Source organism: Gracilinanus agilis, chromosome 3 (assembly GCF_016433145.1).
Source record: "Gracilinanus agilis isolate LMUSP501 chromosome 3, AgileGrace, whole genome shotgun sequence".
Lineage (NCBI taxonomy): Eukaryota > Metazoa > Chordata > Mammalia > Didelphimorphia > Didelphidae > Gracilinanus > Gracilinanus agilis.
The window spans coordinates 396,232,240-396,255,544 of NC_058132.1; the positions used below are offsets into that span (position 1 = coordinate 396,232,240).

General features: G+C 37.6%; 1 protein-coding gene across 1 annotated transcript in view; it reads left to right on the forward strand.

Moving 5' to 3' along the window:
- The window catches only part of LANCL3 (LanC like 3), a 68,360-nt gene that overhangs the window by 44,428 nt on the left and 627 nt on the right, over window positions 1–23,305 (forward strand). Inside the window, exons 3-4 of the mRNA XM_044669215.1 lie at window positions 1,800–1,997; window positions 13,470–13,677. Of these exons, the coding sequence (XP_044525150.1) occupies window positions 1,800–1,997; window positions 13,470–13,677 (406 nt within the window). The remainder of the gene's footprint in view (window positions 1–1,799; window positions 1,998–13,469; window positions 13,678–23,305) is intronic.

Consider the following 23,305-nt stretch of genomic DNA (forward strand, 5'->3'; position numbering starts at 1 on the left):
GTGACATATAAGAATAGTGTTTTCAAGTTTCTTGACCTTAATCTTAAAGATAATACTTTTTAATCTGGAGACCAGAAAGCTTTTTATAACTTCTTTTGAAAGCCCAGATTTTGGAAGTAAGATGCTCACTTGAGTTTCCTTTTCAAGTACTGAGGTTATTGGCATATAAGAAAATGAAGCGACTTCTATCCTCAAATCCTTTGATAGGGTTTACTAGAAATTAGATGGAGAAGAGAAAGCTAAAAAACTTTCAAAAGACAACAAAGTATTAGCCAGAAAGAAATATAGCTCCTGTCTAGACAATATATTGTGCCAGCTATAGCAAAGTCAAAGGAGCCTGAGTGGGAGGATGATCATGTTCAGATATTTCAGTTGTGTCCAACTCTTGGTGAACTTATTTGGGGTTTTCTTGGCAAAGATACTGGAGTGATTTGCCATTTCCTTATTTGGCTCATTTTACAGATGAGGAGACTGAGACAAACTGGGTTAAGTGCCTTGCTTGGAGTCACCAAGCTAATCTAGTCTGAGGCCAGATTTGAATTTAGGAAGAAAAGCTTTTATTATCCATTATCCACTACACCACTTAGCTGCCCAAGTGGAAGGGGAAATAAGCATCAAATAGGAAAAGCTGCCTAAAGACAAAGTCCAGAGATGTAGTCTATTGATAACTGTGCCTCCCCGTTAGTAAATACCTCACTAAGTGAAATTTGAAAGGGGAATGAATTTTTACTTTCTTTTGACAACTTTTTCTCCAAAGAAATTACAAATGAATAATGTGTAAACAGTATTGCTGAGGAAAATGTTTCAAATACTCCAAGACTTTTTGAGTTCCCTCAAGATGGGGAGGCTGATGATTGCTCCAGTTCAGGACTTCTGAGCTCTAGCAGGACTACCATTACTTGGGACTGTCCACACTAAGTCTGGCCCCAGTGTAGTGAGCCTTCAGAGGTGAAGGGCCACAAGGCTCCTCAAAGGCAAATTAGCCCGTCAGAAAAATGGAGTAAATTCCAATCAGTACTGGCATCAGACCTATTTGTAGCCACTGCACTTCTAGCCTGGGTGAGATATGGAGACTCAGTCTCATGAACAAAACAGCCCCTGGTACAAATATATTTATAATTATAGAAATATATATAGGGGGTAGCTAGGTGGCTCTGGAGATTGAAAGCCAGGTCCTGGGTTCAAATATGACTTCAGATACTTCCTAGATGTGTGATCCTGGGCAAGTCACTTAACCCCCATTGCCTAGCCCTTACTGCCCTTCTGCCTTGGAACCAATACACAGTATTGATTCTAAGATGGAAGATAAAGGTTTAAAAAAAAACAACAGCAATAATTATGTAGAGAAAACTGTGCTAATAGAAAATCATTCTAGTCTTTACATTAAAGTAGGTTCTCAAGGAGCTATACTTTGTTGGTCTAATTGTAATTGTTTAGAAGTAATAAATCTATATTTATTTCATTTATTTATTTTTTAAAAATAAGTCTAAAATAAATTTTTAAATAAAATTTAAATTTGTAAATAATTTTTTTTCCCTTTCAGCTCAGAATCAATATTGTGTATTGCTTCTAAGGCCAAAGAGCAGTAAGGGTTAGGCAATGGGGCTTAAATGACTTGCCCAGGGTATCTGAAGCCAGATTTGAACCCAGGAACCTGTCTCAAGGTCTGGCTCTCATAAACCTGTCTTTAAAACAAACAAACAAAAAAACTCAATTCTATAACTGTTTCTGTAACCCAGATTGGTTGCCTAATTACTGTGCCATGATGAAGCTTTCCTCCATTCTGCTTTCATTTATAGGTGCTGCTCATGGTCTATCTTCCATTCTCCAGATGCTTCTCTCTTACCACGAGCACCTCCAACCAGCTGATCGGGAGTTGGTCTGGCAGAGTGTCGACTTCCTCATGGAACAGGAACAAAATTGCAACTGGCCTCCGGAGCTAGGAGAAATGATTGAGAGGGAAAACGAGCTGGTCCACTGGTGTCACGGAGCTCCAGGTTACCCATTTCATTTAGCTGAAAGTGTCTTCCCCCATCTGGTGTAGCAGGAAGGAGAGAGATGCTACCTCTCATGGCTTTTGGAAGTGATATCGTGTCACTCTGATGAGATAAGTGCTCAAAGACACATTTTCCAGAGTCAGAAAATCATAAGACTTCAATGAATCCCAGAAGGGATCAAGTTCAGCTGGACAGATTGTCTAAAAGAATTACTGAGCTCTGAAAAATGATTTAAAAAGTGCTAGGCTAAATTTGCATTCACCTGTCCTCATTTAAGTATATGAAGGGATGCCATCAAAAGAGTCAAGTATTCTTCTGCAATAAAAATATTGGAATTATTAATATATTGGTTCCAAGGTAGAAGAGCAGTGAGGGGTACAAAATGGGGGTTAAATGACTTGCCCAGGGTCACACAGCTAGGAAATGTGCAAGGCCAGACAGCCCTTCTTTCTTCAGTATCTAGGTAATTGAGAGTTGATTGTACTTATTCAGTATTCAGACGAAGATGAATTTTTTTAAACCCTTACCTTTTGTCTTAGAATCAAAACTCTGTGTTGGTTCTAAGGCAGAAGAGCAGTAAAAGCTAGGTAATGAGGGTAAGAGACTTGCCCAGGGCCACACAACTAGGAAGTGTCTTGAGGCCAGATTTGAACCTAAAATCCCATCTCTAGGCTTTCAATCTACTGAGCTATCTAGCTGCTCCCCAAGATAATTTATTATAATTATTTTTTTTAACCCTTAACTTCTGTGTATTGGCTCATAGGTAGAAGAGTGGTAAGGGTGGGCAATGGGGGTCAAGTGACTTGCCCAGGGTCACACAGCTAGGAAGTGGCTGAGGCCGGGTTTGAACCTAGGACCTCCTGTCTCTAGGCCTGACTCTCAATCCACTGAGCTACCCAGCTGCCCCCCCCCCCAGATAATTTATAAAGGAATCATTTCATGAAGAACTCAATGAGCAATTACCACTGCAGTTAGGTGTTGCAGTGAATAGAGTGCTGGGACTTGAGTCAGAAGACCTTAGTTTAAATTAGTGGTTCCCAAACTTTTTTGGCCTACCACCCCCTTTCCAGAAAAATATTACTTAGAGCCCTGGAAATTAATTTTTAAAAAATTTTAATAGCAATCAATAGGAAAGATAAATGCACCTGTGGCCATCACCACTCTCCTGGATCACTGCAGCACCCACCAGGCGGTGGTAGTGCCCACTTTGGGAATCACTGGTTTAAATCAAGACTCAGACACATATTAGCTGTGTGGTTCTTGGCAAGTTACTTAATCCCTGATTGCCTCAGTTTCCCCATCTGGAAAATAGCATCTTTCTCCCAGTATTGTTATAAGAAGCAAATGAGATATTTGTAAAGTGCTTTACACACAGTGTCTGGTATGTAAGTGCTATGTAAATGCTACCTATTATTATTAGTTTCTCACCTCTCTGTATTACTAGGAGTTGCCTCCTTGAAGAGGCAATATCACCAGGATTCTCATTAGAACTCAAAGAAAGGGAAAAAGAAAGGAAAAGCAGCCTATAGTCTACTTCTGGTTATTCAGGATCTGATTTGTCTCTCTTCTTTGTGGATTAATTACCTCATCTTACCCTGCCCTCCACTTTATTATTTATTAGTATCTATCTATATTTTTGTAATCCTTAAAACCAGTCCGTTTTGCTAGTTTTAGCAAAAAAAATCATAATAGTTAGAAGGGCAGCTAAGTGACACAGTAGATAGAGATCGCCAGGCTTGGAATCAGGAAGAATTTTCTTCCTGAGTTCAAATCTGGATCATATACTTAAATAGCTGTGTGACCTTGGGCAGGTCCCTTAACTCTGCCTCAGTTTCCTCACCTGTAAAATGATCCAGAGAAGGAAATGACAAAGCACTCCAATATCTTTGCCAAGAAAGTCCCAAATGAGGTCACAAAGAGTCAGACACAACTGAACAATTATTAGGAAGCCCTTTCTTAAATCTAAATCAACCTCTTAGCAAACTTTTGCCCATTTTCCCTAGTTTTTTTCTCTGGGGTCAAGAAGAGTAAAATGACCTACAGGTGATAACCCTCAAATATTTGGAGACAATTGTCACATCCCCTCTAAGTCTTCTCCAGATATGATCTACTTGTTCTCTTCTGGACATGTTTTGACTAGCGAATAGCCATTCTAAAAATGTGCCTGCCAAGAAATCGGTGGTCTGGTTGTGGTTTGACCAGAGGAGAGTACAACTATTCTGTGGTCTCACATTTTTGTATACCATGTTTCTATTAATCAGTCAAACAATCAATAAATCTTTTTTAAGCATCTACTATCTGTCAAGTACTAAGTGCTGGGAATACAAAAATAAACAACATTAATGCAGCTAATTAAGTTGTTATTGTTGTTTAGTCATGTCTATTATGCAACTTTCTGATACTCTGACCCCTTTTGGAGTTTTCCTGGCAAAAATACTGGAATGGTTTGCCATTTTCTTCTCCAGCTTATTTTACAGGTGATGAAACTGAGGCAAACAGTCAAGTAACTTGCCTATAGTCATACAGTGAGTGTCTAAGGCTAGATTTGAATTCAAGAAGATGAATCTTCCTCACTCTAGGTCTGACACTTTATCCGCTGTGCCATCTAGCTTTATAAATATAGTTTTATATTTATATATTTTATAAATAAAATTATCTTTATATAATTATAATTGATGCTCATAATCATAATTCTCAGGGATATCTAAACTGAAGAAAAATTAAATTATGTTCCACTTGATATTAGTATAGTTTCTTCTAGTATCTTGAAAATTGGTCAGAGTATATATAACAACTCTCAGTTATCCAGAACATATAATTAACCTGAATAACTCAATTCTCAACCATTCTGAATAGATTTCATATCTATTGTCATAAATTTCAATTAGAGTCAAATAAACTCTGTTCCAGCCCCCAATTTGCAAGTGATACTTAAACTGATGAAACAAGCAAACTCTTTATATGCACCTATAAAATAAAATAATAAGGCTTGTTCGTTCCTCTGATTCTTGATTCTGATACCCATAATTCTGGTACAGAGGCATTATAGAGAGAAGGCATGCTATCCTGTGAGAAAAGGAATCATGATGACCCAAGCCATTTAGTTTGTATTCATGAGGTGGGAGACCTTCCTAGGATTTACTATAGTGATGGCTTGGATTTCCCACATTATTCTTAGATATTTTAAATAGATCAACAATAATCTCTTCCCACCCTAGGTTCTAGCAGTATAATCCGCTCATTTTACAGATAAGGAAACTGGGGTCCAGAAAGGTCACACAGGGGTAATGTAGAAAACCATCGACTTCAAGACCAGATCTTCTCTGGCTCTAATTTTAGCATTCTTTATCATGCTACAGGGAACACCAGATTTTGTAAAGCACATCCTGAAAAATCCTGTTATAGACATTTCTTCTTCCTTTTTACATTTTTAGCATTCGATATCTTTAATAAGATTACAACATATGCTATAGCACAGAATCGTTGCATCTATTTATCCACCAAACTATAAAATCCGAATATTTTAGAAAAAAAAAGCAAGAAACCAAATTTTCAACATATCATTGTTTATGCTTGGTCTGTTTTTACTAAAGGCTATAGGAAGGTGTTAGAAAAAGGCTCCTGACAGCTAAGGAATCACCTGTTTTTTTCTTTCTTTTATTTTTTTAAACCTTTATTTTCCATCTTGGAATCAAAACAAAGTATCAGTTCCAAGACAGAAGAGTGGTAAAACAATTGGGGTTAAGTGACTGAGGCCAAATTCAAACCCAGGACCTCCAGGCTCCAGGCTTGGCTCTCTATCCCTTGTGCCACCTAACTGTCTCAGAATCATGTATTTCTTTCAGAAGTTGGTAGAGTGAAACTTCAATTGACGATACTAATAGAAGGTTCAATGGAGAGTCTCAAATTAGAGGTCATTGTCTACATTCATTTTAGGAATACATTTGGAATGGTTTTTAAAGAAGATTTTCTTTTCTGATTGTGTTTTGTTTAGAGGGTATTAAAGTTCTTTAAGATCCCCTGCACTAACAGGAAATGAAGGTGATGATCCAGACCAGAATTACATTGAATTGGCAGCAAGCTTGAGATGAAAATAATAATCTCAGCAAGCCTAAGATTAAACATTTTCCTCCAGTAATCCAGACAGGTTTCTGTAATAGTTTCAACTTGGCCCCCTTTCAACCACCTCTACATGTGACAATAGTACTAGTTTTTCCTAACCAAACCAGAGGAAATTTATCTTATTCAGCCCTGTAATATTTTATTAAAATATTTGATATTTATTTATATCTTAGTAATTTCCTAATATACTCTCTCTCCAATTGAACCCTCCCTAAAACAATTCAGAAAAACTGACTGACCAAATAACTGTATCTGACAACATATGTAACACTAGACTCAGTAATTCTCTACATTTTTCATGATAGTAGAGAAGCATGTTCCATCTATTTTCTCTGGGACCAAGTCTTGATCACTATAATTCATCCAAATTATTTCCTTTTCATATTGTTTTTATTTACATTTTTTAAAGATACATTTGCCTTTAATATTGCATTTTCTCCTTCTAGAACCTCTAGTTAATTAATTTGTTTATTTGTTCCATTAAAATGCCCACTTAACTTCCTCCCTTCTCTCCTATTAGATAAGGCTTCATTTGACAAAAAGATATGTGTATATGTAAAATTATTTCTTATTTATTTCTATTTATCAGTTTTTTCATTATACATGTGATTTTTATTGTCATGCAAAATACACCTCCATATAGGTCATTGTTGTAACATAACCTATGTTATGTTACATAACCCAAATCCTAAAATAAGACCATAACTCCACTGATGTGAAAGACAACTCCAGCAGTTCTTTCACTGGAGGTGGATAGCATTCTCCAACATAAATCCTTCAGGATTGTCCTAGATCATTGGCTAGCCAATGACTGCCAATTGGCTACTGAGAATAGCCAAGTTTTCACAGATAATCATCCTCTAATATTGCAGTTACTGTGTACAATATTTTCCCAGTTCTGCTTATTTTGCTCTGCATCAGTTCCCAAAGATCTTTCCAGCTCTTTCTGAAATCATCCTGCTTATCATTTCTTACAGCACAATAGTATTCAATCACCAACATGTACCACAGACTGTTCAGTCATTCCCCAACTGATGGACATCCCCTCAATTTCCAGTTCTTTGCCACCACAAAAAGAGCAGCTATAAATATTTTTGTGCAAGTAGGTCCTTTCCCCTTTTATATTGTCTCTTTGGGATACAGACCTAGGAGTGGCATTATGGATCAAAGGGTATGCATAGTTTTATAGCCTTTAGGTATAGTTCCAAATTGCCCTCCAGAATGTTTAGATTTTTAAAACTGTGTCTTACTTATTTCTATTTATCAGTTCTTTCATTATCAATGTGATTTTCCTTTTTCTGCTTTATTCAGTTTGTACCAGTTCACGCCATTATTACACATTTCTCCAAATTCTTCTTATTTGTCATTTCCTACACTGCTGCCCTATAATAATGCCTGGTATAGAATAGTTGTAGCACCACCCCACCCCTCATGTCCCCTAAGCTTTTCTCCACGACCATCTCCAATCAACCCTTCCACACCAATCCAATAAACATTTATTAAATGCTGACTATGTGCTGGGCACTGTGCTAAGTGCTGTGAGTATAATTAATAAAAAGAAACTATCCTCACAGTCAAAGAGCTTGTAATATAAAGGAAGAGGCAAACACAAAAGGAGATAGGAAAGTGGGAAGAGGGAACAGTCCACCAAGGCTACCCTGCATGGAGGCATCTTATCCCATGGAGTTGAAGCCAGGCAGGGCAACAGATGAGGAGTAGAATGAGCTGAGCCCAGTTTCTGCCCTCTTTAAAGGAAGGTCTTGGGAAGAATTTGTTACTCTGCCCTCCAGCCCTTCAGGAAGAGGGGAGAGGAGGCTGAGGGATATGGGGTCAGTCAAGGCTTAAGTAAGTAGCCTGGGATTAGGTTTGAAGTGATGAGTTTATCCAGAGAGGGGTATGGTGTTCACTGAATTTAAAATTAGTTGGGGCAATGGATGCAAAGCAGAATGAGCAGAGTTCAATTTTTGCCCTCTATAAAGGAAGGTATTGGGAGGAGTTTGGTACTCTGCCTTCCAGCTCTGCCCCACTCCCTCCTCCCTTCTCCTACGTCAGGCACCCTGGTAACTCTACATCAGCAGTCTAATTTATGAAACTCCTGAGGCATAGCTTCAAAGAAAGACTTTCCTTCTCCAGGGAATCCCAAGCAAACATAATCCTGAAAGTAAGAGTTATTTTAGAGGCTCTAATGCCAGTGGCTACCCTCCAGAGCCATCCCTTTCTTGCCCCTCCATATTCCTATCTTCCCTTTTCCTCTTTTACGTGGGAAACTTTTTTTTCCTTATTATTGCATTACCTTCTTCCAGTCTTCCATACCTGGCCTGTTTCTAAGCCACAGCAGGAGGAAGCACACAGTGAAAAATCAGTGTACAAATTTATAGTACAACAGGTGATTGCACCTAGTGCTAAATTTATCTGACTGTGGGAGTTCCCTGTCCACTGACTAGTTTCACTTCTATTGTACAAAGCATAAATCTGAAGCCTTTTGTAGCTCAAAGTTCTGCCAGGCAAATTAGATAAGGACACTTCCTTTTTCTGGGGCCTGGGCACAGTGCCTGTCTTGTCACAGCATTCTGTCCTGTGCATATCATTAGGCATGCTGCTGTGGGGCTCTAAAAACTGTCCTTTCTTCTTCCAGGACATTACAGTCAGGGCATTTCTCTCCTGGGACATGATGCCAAGAGAAAAAGTGACTGTAAAACCAGACTTACTGTTCTCCTATTGTTCAAGAAAATCTAAGATCATACCCTCCCTAGTTCTCAAACATTAAGTTTACTAAGTTGTCAAATATGAGAAATACTTTTAAAATACCTTTTCATTCTCCATTTTTTAAAAATTAATATGTATACATAATACTTTCCCCTCAATCTCTTTCAATTCATTTCTGGGAAATGTGGTAGAACAACATTTCTTATATTGTCTAAAATAATGAGAGTATGGCTACTTTATTAGGTCCTATTGCTGCATTTGTTCTTTAAAAGAATTTTTTTATTGATTTAGAATATTTTCCCATGGTTACATAATTCATGATTTTTCTCACCTCTCTTCCCTCTCCCTCCCAGAGCTACAAGCAATTCTACTGGGTTATACTTATATTTCATATTTTCCATAGAGTGATCTTTTAACACCAATACCCCAAATCTTATCCCCCATCAAACCACATGATTGATCATATGGTTTTCTCTGGCATTTCTACTCCCACAGTTCTTTCTCTGGATGTGGATAGTGTTCTTTGTCATAAGTTCCTCTGGATTGTCCTGGATCATTGCATTGCTGCTGCATTCATTCTTGCACAAAGGAAAATTCTGCACTCATATTTTAAATTAAAAATCCAGATTTTGCCAAAGTTGTTTTTTTTGGTTAATATTTAAAATTAATGTATAAAGTTTGCTTAACCTAATTCCAATGGGTTTGATGTGTTCTGATGATTAAAGGCAATCCAAAGGGGTAAAGCGTGCATGATCTAGAAAAAATAAATCAGAGATCATTCACTGAAGGAAAATAGATGCTAGAAGCAGTTCCAAAGTCTGAGGAATTAATCCAGTTCCAAAGTCAATATACTACAGAAAGGAGGAGTATTAAGATTAAAATGGGAAGGAGTCAATACTGGCAATATTTTCTAATAAACTTCCTTCCTCCAAATAGTTTATAGCGGGGACATGGTAGTCATGCCTACTCTTACTCCCCTGGGGTTGTCTCAGCTGTGGCACTAAAGAGAGCAAATTTTGCTTTTTAAATTGAGGTTTTAAAATTGAAGTTCTAAAAAGTTACTAAACTCTGCATACCCTTTGACCTCTGCAAACTACTACAAACTACTCAGAGATCAAAGAATGAAGAAAAGTGCCTATATAAACAAAAACATTTATTACAGCTGCTTTTATGGTGGCAAAGAGTGCCCCCAAATTGAGCAAATTATGCGATATGAATGTAATGGAATATTGCTGTAGTATAACAAGCCTGCAAGTTAGGTACTATTGTTATCCCCACTTTATAAGTAAGGAAATGAAGGCAGAGGTTAAATGACTCACTTAAGGGCACAGAGCTAGTAAGTATCTTAGGCAAGATTTGAACTAAGATCTTACTGATTCCAAGGCCAGTATTCCCCACTGTACCAACTAGCTTTCTGAATCCATCCTCCCTAGGCAAACTTAAATCCTGCTGCTTCCTAATAAAAAACCCTCTATTCTAGCCATATAGGTAGCCAGCCCCATTGTCACCTAAGTAAACCTGTTCTCATCCTTAGTCCAAGCCTTAGCTCATGTAATTCCCTTCTCTGAGTGCACTTCAAAGTCCAGCTCACATCCCTCCCTTTCCATGAGGCGTCTTCCAGCCACACCAGGCCACATTAATCTCCCTCTTCTCTTAGCTCTTCATACAATTTAGTCTAAATCATTCCTCTTTCTGGCTGCCTTATCAATTATTGCACTGCTATTTAATTATAGGGGCAGGTAGGTGGCACACAGGGTAAAGTGTTGGTCCTAGAATCAAGAAGATTCCTCTCCTTGAGTTCAAATCTGGCCTTAATTACTAGCTATGCGACCCTGGACAAGACATTTAATCCTGTTTGCCTCAGTTTCCACATCTGCAAAATGAGCTGGAGAAGGAAATGGCAAACCACTCCATTATATTTCCCAAGAAAACCCTAAATGAGGTCACAAAAGTCAGACACAACTGAAATGCAAGTTAATTGTTTAGTATATATGTCTTGTCTCCTCCAGGGAATACCATAAGCTCTCAGGGCACTATATAGTTAGAAATCTTGTACCCTTGGACTTCACTCCCAGCATCCCTTTCCCTTCATCCCCACATTTGCGATTTCACGTATTGTTTATAAGTTCTGTAACTCTGCCTCCTTCTCTCTCTTTTCCTGTGTGAGTGGCTTGGAAAGCTGGCTTTACTCAGGCTTTTACTTTGTCTTTTTTTTTCTTCAAATTATTATTAGCAAATCTTATTAAATATAATACTTAGAATATTGGATATTAATTTTCCTTCTCACAGCACTCATGCTTTTTTGTATCACATGTCTAGACAGATAGTAGCTCATTAGTAAACAATTAGCGAATGGATGAAAAAGTCATAGTTTAACTTTTACATTGTGAGAATTTAACACTAACCTGTACCCTTTTTATTTGTACCCTAAGACTGACTTTAAAAGGGAGAGTTTCATATTGAGTTTGAAATAGCTCACCCTCCCTTTGATTAAGGTAAGAACAAAGTCAGGTGCTTATCTGTCAACAAATTACTTATGATAGTAGGAGACATGGCATGTTCTAGGGGAAGGGGACATCAGAAGCCTGGTGGCTCCTTGGCATCTGGAAGACCAGCCTCTGATCCCAACTGAAGTCAAGGTCTACCAATCAGAGGGACTTTGAATAGTGAAAGCCCATGTAGCATAAATTGGACTTGGGAAAAGAAGTAGGGCTCTTTGGCCTCAGCACCATGGAGAGAGGAGGGGGCTTGCAGAGAGCTGGCACACCCATAGTGTAGCCCTGCAGCTGGCTCTGTGGAAGAAGACTGGAAGAATGTCAGCATGGGTAAGCGCTGGCCAGGGGATCCTCAGCACACTTACAATGTTGGACTCTAAGCTGACCAGCAGAGTGCCCCTGGGCACCTAAGGTCTGACTGAGGGAGGGGCACAGCTAACTGGGGGAGGGGCTTACCAAGAGAATAAGTCAGTCTCATGTGGTTGGTGCCTTTTCTTTCTTTGGCCCACTTTTTAATTATTTACTAAATAATTATGAATTAAATTACATTCTCCAGAGAATTTTAATCTTAATATCTAAAATAGCAAAGCCCACAATTTTGCCAATGTATTTCCCATTATCAAGTGCCAAGGTCTGATTCTCCCCCTGTCTTTTTTTTTAAACCCATATCTTCTGTCTTAGTATCAATTCTAAGACAAAGGAGAGGCAAGGGCTAGGCAATTGGGGTTAAGTGACTTGTCCAGGGTCATATAGGTAGGAAGTAACTAAGGCTAGATTTGAACTCAGGTCCTCCTGACACCAGCCCTAATACTCTGTCTACTATGCTACCTAGCTACTCCTCCATTTTGTTTTAGGATGCATTTTATTCTAGAAACTTTAAAGAGTAGAGAGAGATTGAAAAAATTAGTGGACACATGTCTGTAGATCATGGAGATTTAGAATTGTAAGAGTCCTTAGAGATTATATACTTAAACTCAAGTAGAGAATCAAATTAGTTTTGTTGCAGTGGGAGCTTAGAGCATAGAATCAATATGGTTAATGTGGAAATATGCTTTGCAAGACTTCAATTCTGAAAATAAAATTTAAAAAGTTTTAATAGCATAAGAATTAGAGTCAGAAGACCTAGGTTCAAATCCCAGTTTTTCTACTTCCTTTCCAAATGTCCAAGTCATATCTCTGGGCTTCAGTTACTTTATCTTTAAAATGAGGTGAATAGACCAACTGCTCTCCAAGGTCCCTTTAAGTTCTAAGTCCAATTACCTTTAGTTCAGAAGCTGGAGTAATGCTCTTGAGATGAGTCCTTGTGAGTTCAGTCTGGGCCATTTGCTACCTTGGTTTATTTCTTTTCTTGATTTTGTACTTGTTTTATTGATTGAATGGTTTTGTGTTGAAATCAATGTCCCCTCTCTAAAATGATGCAAGAAGACCAGGGGAGGAGAGGGAACAGAAACAGTTCTACAGTTGTGTAGTTCAGACTTGTAAATGAAGTATTGTCACATTGTTTTTTTTAGTGGTGCTCCTGATTTTAATTTAACCAATGTTCTGTAATAGCAGTATTTAAACATTGTGCATCTTGGCATTCTGTGGTAAAAAAAGTATAGTTATCCAAACATTTAGTCACTGCAAATACTCAGATATGTTAGAATGCTTGCCACAAATCATTTATCTGTGTCTATAGGAAATATCAGTTCACTTATAAATTAAGGGTTTTATCCCAATCTAACATTTCTAGTCCTACTTCCCCCAAAGGGTGTTGATGTGTTGAGTTGTTTCAGTTATGTTCAATTCTTTGTGACCCTATTTGGCATTTTCTTGGCAAAGATGCTAAAGTGGTTTACCAGTGCCTTATCCAGCTCATTTTATAGATAAGGGAAATTAGATCAAGAGGGTTAAGTGTCTTGCCTAGGGTCACAAAGCTAGTAAGTGTTTAAGGTTGAATTTGAACTCAGTTCCTCATACCTCTAGGTGCAAATTCAGTGCTTTATCCACTGTGCCACCTAACTACCCCCCAAAGGGTACCCAAGTAAAATCCTAATAATATGAAATAAATCTCAAGCAGGTGAAAAGATAGATGGCCTTTATAAGTGAAAAGAATGCCCTCTGGGTTGAATGACAAATGCCAACTTGGATGTCTGATATTTTTTTACAGGAATTGCCTACCTATTTGCCAAAGCATACTTGGTTTCCAAGAAACCTCAGTATCTGGACACTTGTATACGGTGTGGGGAGCTCACTTGGCGAAAAGGCCTGTTGAAGAAAGGACCTGGGATCTGTCATGGTGTGGCTGGGAGTGCCTATGTATTTCTTCTGCTGTATAGGTTGACTGGAAACTCCAAATATATCTACAGAGCACAAAGGTCAGTAGTGAAAGGACTCTTTCCAATTGTTTCTGTCCCATTTTGGAACTATAGAGTTACAGCTTTCTTGCTTTTAGAAATAGAGAATTTGCGGTGCTGGTGGTGTGATAATTAGATTAAGTCTACACTGCCCATCTTTAAATTTAATCACCTCTAATTCTGGGAGGTCCATAACCCACGTGTGCTAGAGTGGGTGACAAATCAGAATCAACTGACTGCCCCCTAGGCAGTACTATGAGAAGTATCTATTGTGATTGGACATGCAAATTAGTAGGGAGGCACAGGAAGTGACACATAAGTGACCCCTTTAAAAAGAGGGAGTTGAGTGAGTGAGAGGTCTTCGTCTGAAGAGGGCGTCTGGTGACAGACCTCTTCTGGTTCGTGGAGGAGTGTTGGAATGTTGAGACTCTGGTGAGACTGCTCTAAATATCTTCTTTGAATTCCATGTGGTGAGTTTAAAGACTGGCTGAATCTTCCTGAATTTCTCTTGAGAAATTTCTTTTAGTAGACTCTGTGAATGAAGTTTGCTCCATTCACCTCCAGGCCTCTGGCCCTCTAACTCTTGGCTGAGGGTTAAGATCTACCTGGATTAATTAGAGGATCATAATAAATTACCTACTGGGTTAGATTCTTATTTACTTATTTCCTCTCTCTCTTCTTAATTGTAAATAAACTTCCATAAAAGTCAATTTTGACTTGAGATTATTCTTAATTGAGGATTGATAATAGTTCAATCCTCTAGTGACCATATTTTAATATACCGAACCCAAAAAACCCCTTTTTCCCCCTTACAGTGGCCACATCACCTCAGATCTCCAAGTGCATAATTGGTCTGTTAGCTTTATTCACCCACACTGCACCTGTATGAGGAAAGATGATAATCATCATGTCTAATCTAGCATTGAGGGATATAAGTGACTCAGGCCAGACCAAAAAAACATTTGATACTATAATTTCTCTTTTAAATGAACTTGGGGACAAAGTTAATAGGGTTTTTTTTTCTATCAAGTTTAGGAATTTACCCATTTGAGTTTTTCATTCTTGTGTCTTATCCTCGCAAAACAACTCTATATTTATTGCCCTTGTTGTAAAATTGTGTTTCCAGACTGGCTCCAGTCCACTCAGTGAGGAGCAGAATATGGAATGTAATGAAAGTAACCAAAACTTTAGCATCTGAGCCCCAAATTTTACCCAGGAAATCACACCACCCCTCTTTTTGTGTAGAATCTAGATTTTTCCATCCTACAAACTAAAAGAGGTCCCTTCTTTGCCTATGGGACAATATACAAGTTACATGATTTTGTCTCATTTGTATGTTTCCCCCTTATTTTCTGTTGTTGATTATGATCATCAGATAATAAATATAGGAACAGTTCATCTATCCACAATCAGCTACCTGGTAATATCTATATCATAGCAAAAAACTAGGAAATAAGCAGAAAAAAAAGCACGTGAGCATGCAAAGTCAAAATCCCAAAGTCCATGACCTAAAGCACACATACTTTTCTCAAAAGGAAACCTATGATCCTTACACAGAAGCAGGTAGATGGTACATTGGAGAGGGAGCTAGCCCTGGAGCCAGAAAGACAAGTTCAAATCCAGCCTCAGACATTTTAGTAGCTGTGTGAGCCTGGCCAAGTCATTTAACCTCTTTCTGCCTCAGTTTCTTTATCTATAAAATGGCTATATTAGTAACACCTACCTCCCAGGGTTGTTATGAATATGAAATGAAAGAATATTTGTGGAATTCCTTTGAAAATCTTAAAATGTTATATAAATTATAGCTATTGTTGTTCCACTGAGGTCAATTATATATTCTGTAAATCCAAGCTTATTGTTATTTTTTCAGAGAAGCATATAGTACATTTTGGAAATATTCCCATCTCAAGCTTAGAAAAACAGCAACAAAAATATTGTTTTGGTGAAAAATGAGGTAAGTCCCTCAGTTCTCTAGAACAGTGTATCAAACTCAGAAATTTTTGTTGCTCGTATTTAGTCATTTCAATCAAGTCTAACTCTTTGTGGCCCTATTTCTAATTTTCTTGGCAAAGATACTGGAGTGGTTTGCCATTTCCTTCTCTAGCTCATTTTACAGATGAAGAAACTGAGGCAAACAGGATTAAGTAACTTGCCTAGGGTCATATAGGTAGTAAGTTTCTGTGGCCAGATTTGAATTCAGGAAGATGAGTCTTCCTGACTCCAGGCTTATCACTCTATCCACTGTACCACCTAGCTGCCCTTAGATAGAAAAAGGGAGTCCCCCAAACCATATGTAAGTATCCCTACAGGCTGCGTGATTTAGGAAATCACATATGCACATATAGGACAGATTACATACATTCTTGATATACTTACTAAATATGTGATTAATACATCAGTACACAAAAATCAAATATGAACTGCATTTTAATGTGGTTTATTTAGGTCACACTCTAGACTGTTGTGGGCTGAATGTAGCCACAAATTTGGTACCACTGATCTCCAAAACTCAGCTCCTTGGAATTATGTTGTTCCCCCCGTCCTTCCCTAGAGCATCAAATAACCAAAGTTTTACTGCGTTAGGCATCCCTGAGGCTTGGAGCACTTGTTTGGCAGTGTCCTTTCATTTAGACTGAAAAATGAAGAGCATCTCATGCTTATTTAACACCTACTATCCATGAAGACACTGTCAGTAAAGCATCCCATCTCAGCAGACCGATTCTGTCCTTTGGGTCCATACTATCAGCTGCCTTGTGGTCACTGTTTCATGTTGGTCAGCCAAATATTGTTGTCCATAGTGCAATGGTAGGTAGCATGTAGAAGTAAATTAAAAATGACAAACCTTTTGCTCAGCTAAAGGTTATACAGACAGGAAGAGACCTCAAAAAAGACCTTCTACCCAGAGGTGGAATGTGGAGAAGGAATGTTCCATTGTAAGGAAAATGGAAAAGAAATAAAAATAGAGAAAGAAATTTGGGTTGGGTTTTAGTTTTGGTTTTGGTTGAACTGTTTTGTAGTTGTTAAAGAATTCTTAAAAATTGTTATATAGTTGTGCTGTTGGAGTCATATTAGAAGCAATTAGTTAAAGAAGGAGATTTGAGAATGAGTGTTTAAGAAACCAAAGTAAAGCAGACAAGGGGCAATGTTTGTTTGTTAGCGTTATTTTAGGAAGAAGCTGAAAAATCGAAGGAGAATGGTATGGGGACTTTTTCTCTATTGTTTTAATGGCACCGCTCCAAGTCTAGCCCAGTTTCTTCTCAAGGCTTTCCTTATCTGCATTCAAGGTTTTTCCTCTGCAATGACAGAAGGCCTTCCCTACCTCAGAGCACCAGATGTCTTTCCCAGGTGCTAATGAACAAAACTAAACAATACAAAATCCCCTATTTGTTTATTAATTCTATCAGCTCTCCCTCTACTCAGACACCTTAATGGCACATAAGAGTACTTATTGCTGCTTATTCCTTTTCCCATTGTGCCAATTCCTCTGGTTTTTGGAAGCATACTTAAAAAAAAGTTTTACTATATACATAATGATTTAAACACCCCAAAAATAAAACCGAATGCTTTGTGATTAAAATGAATCCACTTGGGGAAAATGTACCTCTTTCTCTTCCTTGCTGAGGAAAAGACCTATTGATATGGAATGTCACCTATATTTTCAGGTAGTTGAATCTGATTATTTTGCAGAGCTGCACTTTTTCTCTGACTAAATCCTTGTTAAAAGGAATGTCTTTCTGGATAGGGCATAGAGAAGGAAATATTTAGAAACAAATGTGATAAATAAAACAAAAGGTATTGATTAAAAATAACTAAATTTATTTCTATATTATTCATTTTTATAAGCAAATAATCTTATAAAACCCAAACCCCAAAACATATACCCAAATAAACAAGTGATAAATCATATTTTTCATCTGCATTCCTACTCCAACAGTTCTTTCTCTGGAGGTGGGTAGCATTGTTTTCATAAGTCCCTCAGAACTGTCCTAGATTATTGTATTGCTGATAATAGCAAAATCTATCACATTTGATCATTCCACAGTATTGCCGTTACCGTGTATAATGTTCTCACAGTTCTGCTTATTTCACTCTGCATCTATTCATGGAGGTCTTTCTAGGTCTTTCTGAAATCATTGTGTTCATCATTCCTTATAGCACAATAGTATTCCATCACCATCATATACCACAATTTGTTCAGTCATTCCCCAATTGAGGGACAGCCATATAGTTTTCAATTCTTGCCACCACAAAAAGAGCAGCTATAACTTAAAAAATAAACTAAAAAAACTCCAAACTTTTATAATCCTCCTCTCCTAAAAAAAGTGAAAATGAAAACCGAAACCTCTTCCAACTTGAGACTAAACTTCCCTGTTAACAACCAACCAAGAAATCATATGCTATACAGTGACTAAATTTGATCATATTTACAACGTTCTGTCCTAATACTTCTCTTCCTTAGAATGAGAAGGGAAGTTTGTTTCATTGTTTGCTTTTTGGTTTAGAGGCATAACTTTCTGCTGTTTTGTTGGTTTTTTTTTTAACCGTCTCTGAGCAATGAAACATACTGTCATACATTTGCTTTTTAAATATAAGTTTTATTGGTAACTTTTTTGGTTTTACATTAACCACTGTTCTTATTCTTTTCCCTTCTGTTGTGAGAGTTTATTTAGTGATTTATTTAGCAATAGTGTTGGACCTAGCAGGAAGGGCTGGAGGATTTCAAGATGGAATGAAGGAGCAGGAAGTAGGGCTTGTGCTCTGAGAGAGACTCCATTAGTGGTTGGCACAAACTGTTGCTAGCCCTGGGAGATCTCAGAGTCAAGGACACCCTGCATCCTGATTCCCTGGGATCCTGAGTGGTGGAGGCTTTCAGCAAGTGGACAAGACCTGCAGAGCTGCACCAAGTGGAGAAGGGTTTGGGATCTGGTGGACAGCATCTCAAGCACACTCTCTCTGCTTGGGTACTTTGGACCACCTTTGCTTTTGGCATCCTGTGATCATCCTTGGATAACCATGAGCCCAAAGCCACCCTCAGGCCCTTTAACTGTGCTGACCAAACCTGGCTGGAACCAGGTTTGAAGCAGCCTTCCCAGTGACTCCAGAATTGCTCCTTTGGGCCCTGCCTGGCTTAGGTCAATTAGATTAGAGTAGTCAAGTCCTCCCCTTGTCCCTGTGGTTTGCCCTTTAGGTTTTCAAGTGCAGAATCCCCTAATTGTCTCAAAATCACTTAGCTAGTTAAATGTTTGAAGTTGGATTTGAACTCAGGATTTACTAACTCCAAGTCTAGTATTTATTTTTTTAAACATTTATTAATATTTATTTTTTAGAAAAGTTAACGTGGTTACATAATTCATGCTCCTACTTTCCCCTTCAACCCTGAGCTCCCCCGCCCATGGCCGATGCACATTTCCACTGGTTTTATCATGTGTCCTTGATCAAGACCTATTTCCAAATTGTTGGTAGTTGCATTGGTGTGGTAGTTTCGAGTCCACACCCTCAATCATGTCTGCCTCAACCCATGTGTTCAAGCAGTTGTTTATCTTCTATGTTTCCTCTCCTGCAGTCCTTCCTCTGAATGTGGGTAGCATTCTTTACCATAACAAGTCTAGTATTTTATGGATATGAGTGTATATGTATATACAAGTAAATTTGTAATATATGTATACACGTGCATGTATATATATCTATATACACACATCAAATAGATGTACATACATATATATATATATATGTGATATGATCCATATGGATGCATATGCACCCATATACACATTCATATACATATAAATGGAAAACAAACACCACCAAGGAGCCACCGAGTTTTCCAGGTAATATTGTCACACTTTTCTTGTTCCCACTTTTTTGCTGACCTCCCATCAGTACTACCTTTCTGCTATTCTGGCATGATTTGAAATCTCTACTAGCTATGGAGTCCTTGCTAAGTCTTCATGCTAGTCCTGTGTGGCCAATGCTTGGCATTATTTTGCTCGCAATGTGGTTGCTTTCAGGTACACCTTCAGTGAATCTGAGGTTGTTCTATAGAAACTTTCTCTACTTCCAGTTTCTTCCTTCAGCTAATGTTCCCCAGCAGAGATGCTACCTCCAATTAATTTATGGGAGGAATAGACTCTGCTCTTTTAGCTCTTTTAGCTTAAAATCCAGATTTTCTGCCATCATTCCTTTAGAAACAGCAGAAATCCTGGCCTAATATGTCACTAGACTAGGAAAAGTCCTCACTGGCTTTTCTCCCATTTCTTTGAGCCTTGGCCAAAATGAATGTCTTCTTTCCAAGAAGAAATTCCATGCTGTAGGTGCCGTGTTCTCTGGAAGACAAAGCCAGCGCCATGCTATGTAACTAGTGCCTACAAGCTTAAGAACTGAAATCTATTATTTACTAGTTACCAAGTACACTATTTTTGTTAGGAGGCAATACCTGACTTAAACTCAGAAAGTCTATTAAATTCTCTATTTAACTTTTCAATTGCTAAACTGTTCCTGGTTAGCATCTACCTTTACAAAAAAATAAAAATAATAATAAAAGTAAAGAAAGGGTTTAGGACTGTCCAGTGGCTTCTTAACTCCAAACTCCTTTGCCTTCCCATGCAAATATGTGGAAGGGGGCAAGGCACAGGAAGAGATGAATTCCATGGGACAAGGATATTGTTTCCGCCCTGCCTTGTTGAATTCTGATCTTCCCCATGTATATTTGGTCAGGGTGGAGCTATAAGCAGAGGGGAAAGAGTCAATACAAGGGGGTAAATTTGAAGATGCAAGAGAAGCTGAGCAAAGCCCTTATGAAAATGCAAGAAGAAGATATGAAGTGCCCAGATGTGAGAGTTGGTCTTGCAAATGAGGAAGGTCATCTGTTCCTGTAAGACAGAAGTGACTGAGGAAAAGATGAAGATAAGAAATTCTGTAGCTTGTGCAGTGTTATCTGATATGTAAAATATATATTGCCTAATGGCCTCAGTTGTATAAATATAGTATTAGCTGACATGAATTTTGTGCTGGTTCTATTTCTTTTGAGCCACTTTTCTGTGCTTTTGATCCTTCAACAGGAAAATCAAAATACTACTGGGCATGCTTTGTTATATACTTGCTTATTAAGACTGTCACAGATATCAAGGATAAATTGTCTGTGACTTTTTTATTTTATCCTTCTTAGATGGAAATACTTCCTTTAAAAACAAAGCATTAATATGAAACTCAAATAATCCAACTAAACTATTTACATACTGTGGCACATGTGAAAAACAAATGACATGAAATGGCTTTGAATAATATGAATGGGATTCAAATGAAGTTCCATTTTGTCTTCCTAAGTTACTGGAAAAGTTTTGCCTATTTACCTTAAGTAGCCTCCATTGAAGCACAAATGCTTCAACAAGACCAAATATCTCAATAATTTCATATAATCCCTTATAAAGTTGTTAAATAATTTGAAATTTGATTATTTGCTATTTAAATAGAAAACAGAGTTCCCCTGATCTCTTAGCATCAAATACATTGATTTCTTTTCTTTTCTTTCTTTTCCTTTTTTTTAAGAGAGCAAAGTGGCCTAGGCCATGATCAAAACAAATGTTAAATTACTTAATTACTTAATTACAATCATGTTTTCATCATGGAATATTTTACACTGATTTTTTTTCTTTAAAAAATCAAAATCTGGCTTGTCTGTCTTTGGTGTTGGTATTTGATGCCATAGGTAAGATATGAAACTTGGCGCCTTTCATACGGAATGTCTCCTAATTTGGTGAAGAACAGAACCTACAGCATAGTCTAGATTTTTTTTTTTTTACAAGAGATTCCCTGGCAAATACAAAGGAAGTCTAAACCAGTGAAATTGTCCTCAGAGGAATGTGACAAATTTCTTCTAAAATAAACATTTATGATCATATATGTTATGTAACATATATAATCATATAATATACTCATTTTTTTTCTTCAAATGAGTGGAAGGAGTTCTCATAGAATGACAAACTGTTTTGCTTTGTAGGCACTAAAATTAGTTGGCTTTGCTTGACAAAATGGTACTTTGGCACAAAACTTATCCATAGTTTATTTAATCATTCTGCAGTGGAAAGAGTGCTGGATTTCAATATGTAAGACCTTACAATATGTAAGAACCCAGTTCTCTAACTTATTTCCTGTGTGATTTATGTCACTTCGGGACCTCAGTTTCCTCAACAGTAAAATGAAGGGATTAGACCTAATAGACTCTAAGGTTCCCTTCTACCTCTAAATTTACAGTTTGATATATGAACCAGTATGTCTTTTTTTTAAAAAGAAATAAAGTATAGCTGATATGTTCTGTTTAAAAGTTGTCTAAATTTCTCCTTGTATCCTTTCCTCTCTTTTCTCCCAGAGAGAAGACTAACAAATAAAACAATACATTTTTCAGGAAAAAGAGGAAGAGAAAAATCAGAAAAACTGATGAACACATTGAAAAATTCTAGCAATATATTTCCCACTTGTGTACATCTAGCTTCTGCAGAGGAGTGGGAGGGAAGGGTTTTCTCATATCTCTTCTTTGGAACCATGCTTATTCTTCACAACATTCATTTTCAATTTTTTTGTGATAATTGTTTTTTTTAATTTGCAACATTATAGTCACCATACATATTATTTTCTTGGTTCTGTTCCCTTCATATTGCATCAGTTCATATAATATTTTCTATGCTTCTCTGTACTGATATTTGTACTTTTTTACAGCACTGTAACATACCAATTTATTTGAGCAATTTCCCCAAACAACAGGCAACTATTTTGTTTCCATTTCTTTGCTACAAAAAAAGTACTGCTACAAATATTTTGGTATAAGATTTATTATTATTATGATTTTTACCAATGCCCTCCTTGGGGTAGATGCATCACAGAGGAATCTCTTTGTCAAAGGGGGTGGGCATAACACCATCAAAACTTTACAAATAGGCAAACCTAGTTGTCCTAGGGCTTCTGTTCCATGCCTAATAACATTTTTAATTTTTACTGAACAGACATGCTTGCCTAGAGCCTGTATTTATAACATTGTCTTGGCATTTAGAAGAAATTATTTCACAATTAAGTTTAAACTCCAAAATATTAATTTCCCTCCAATCTGATAGCCCCTCTTTTCCTGATCTTTTTCTCTCTTACTATAATAATAGCTAACATTTAATTAGAATTTTAAGATTTGCCAAGCACTTTATAAATGTCATTTGATCCTCATAATCACTTTCAGAAACAAATGTTATTATTATACCCAAGTTACAGATGAGGAAACTGGGGCTAGGAGAGCTTAGTTGACTTGCCCAGGGCTACACAACTAGTAAGTGTCAGAACCTAGATTTGAACTCCAGAATCTAGGTCCAACACAGCATCCGTTAAATCACATGACCATCTTAGTCACTTTATTTGCAAAATTCCAATTCCATTCTTTCTAAGTGGAAACAAAGGTCCTGGGACCAAGCTCTCATTTTACAAGTAAAACAGCTTCTTCCTCATAGGCTCATAATGTGGAAAATCTCATTAGTAAATGATTGATTGATTCTTTCTTTTCCTCCCTCCCTCCCTCCCTCCCCCCTTCCTTCCTTCCTTCCTTCCTTCCTTCCTTCCTTCCTTCCTTCCTTCCTTCTTTCCTTCCTTCCTTCCTTCCTTCTTTCCTTCCTTC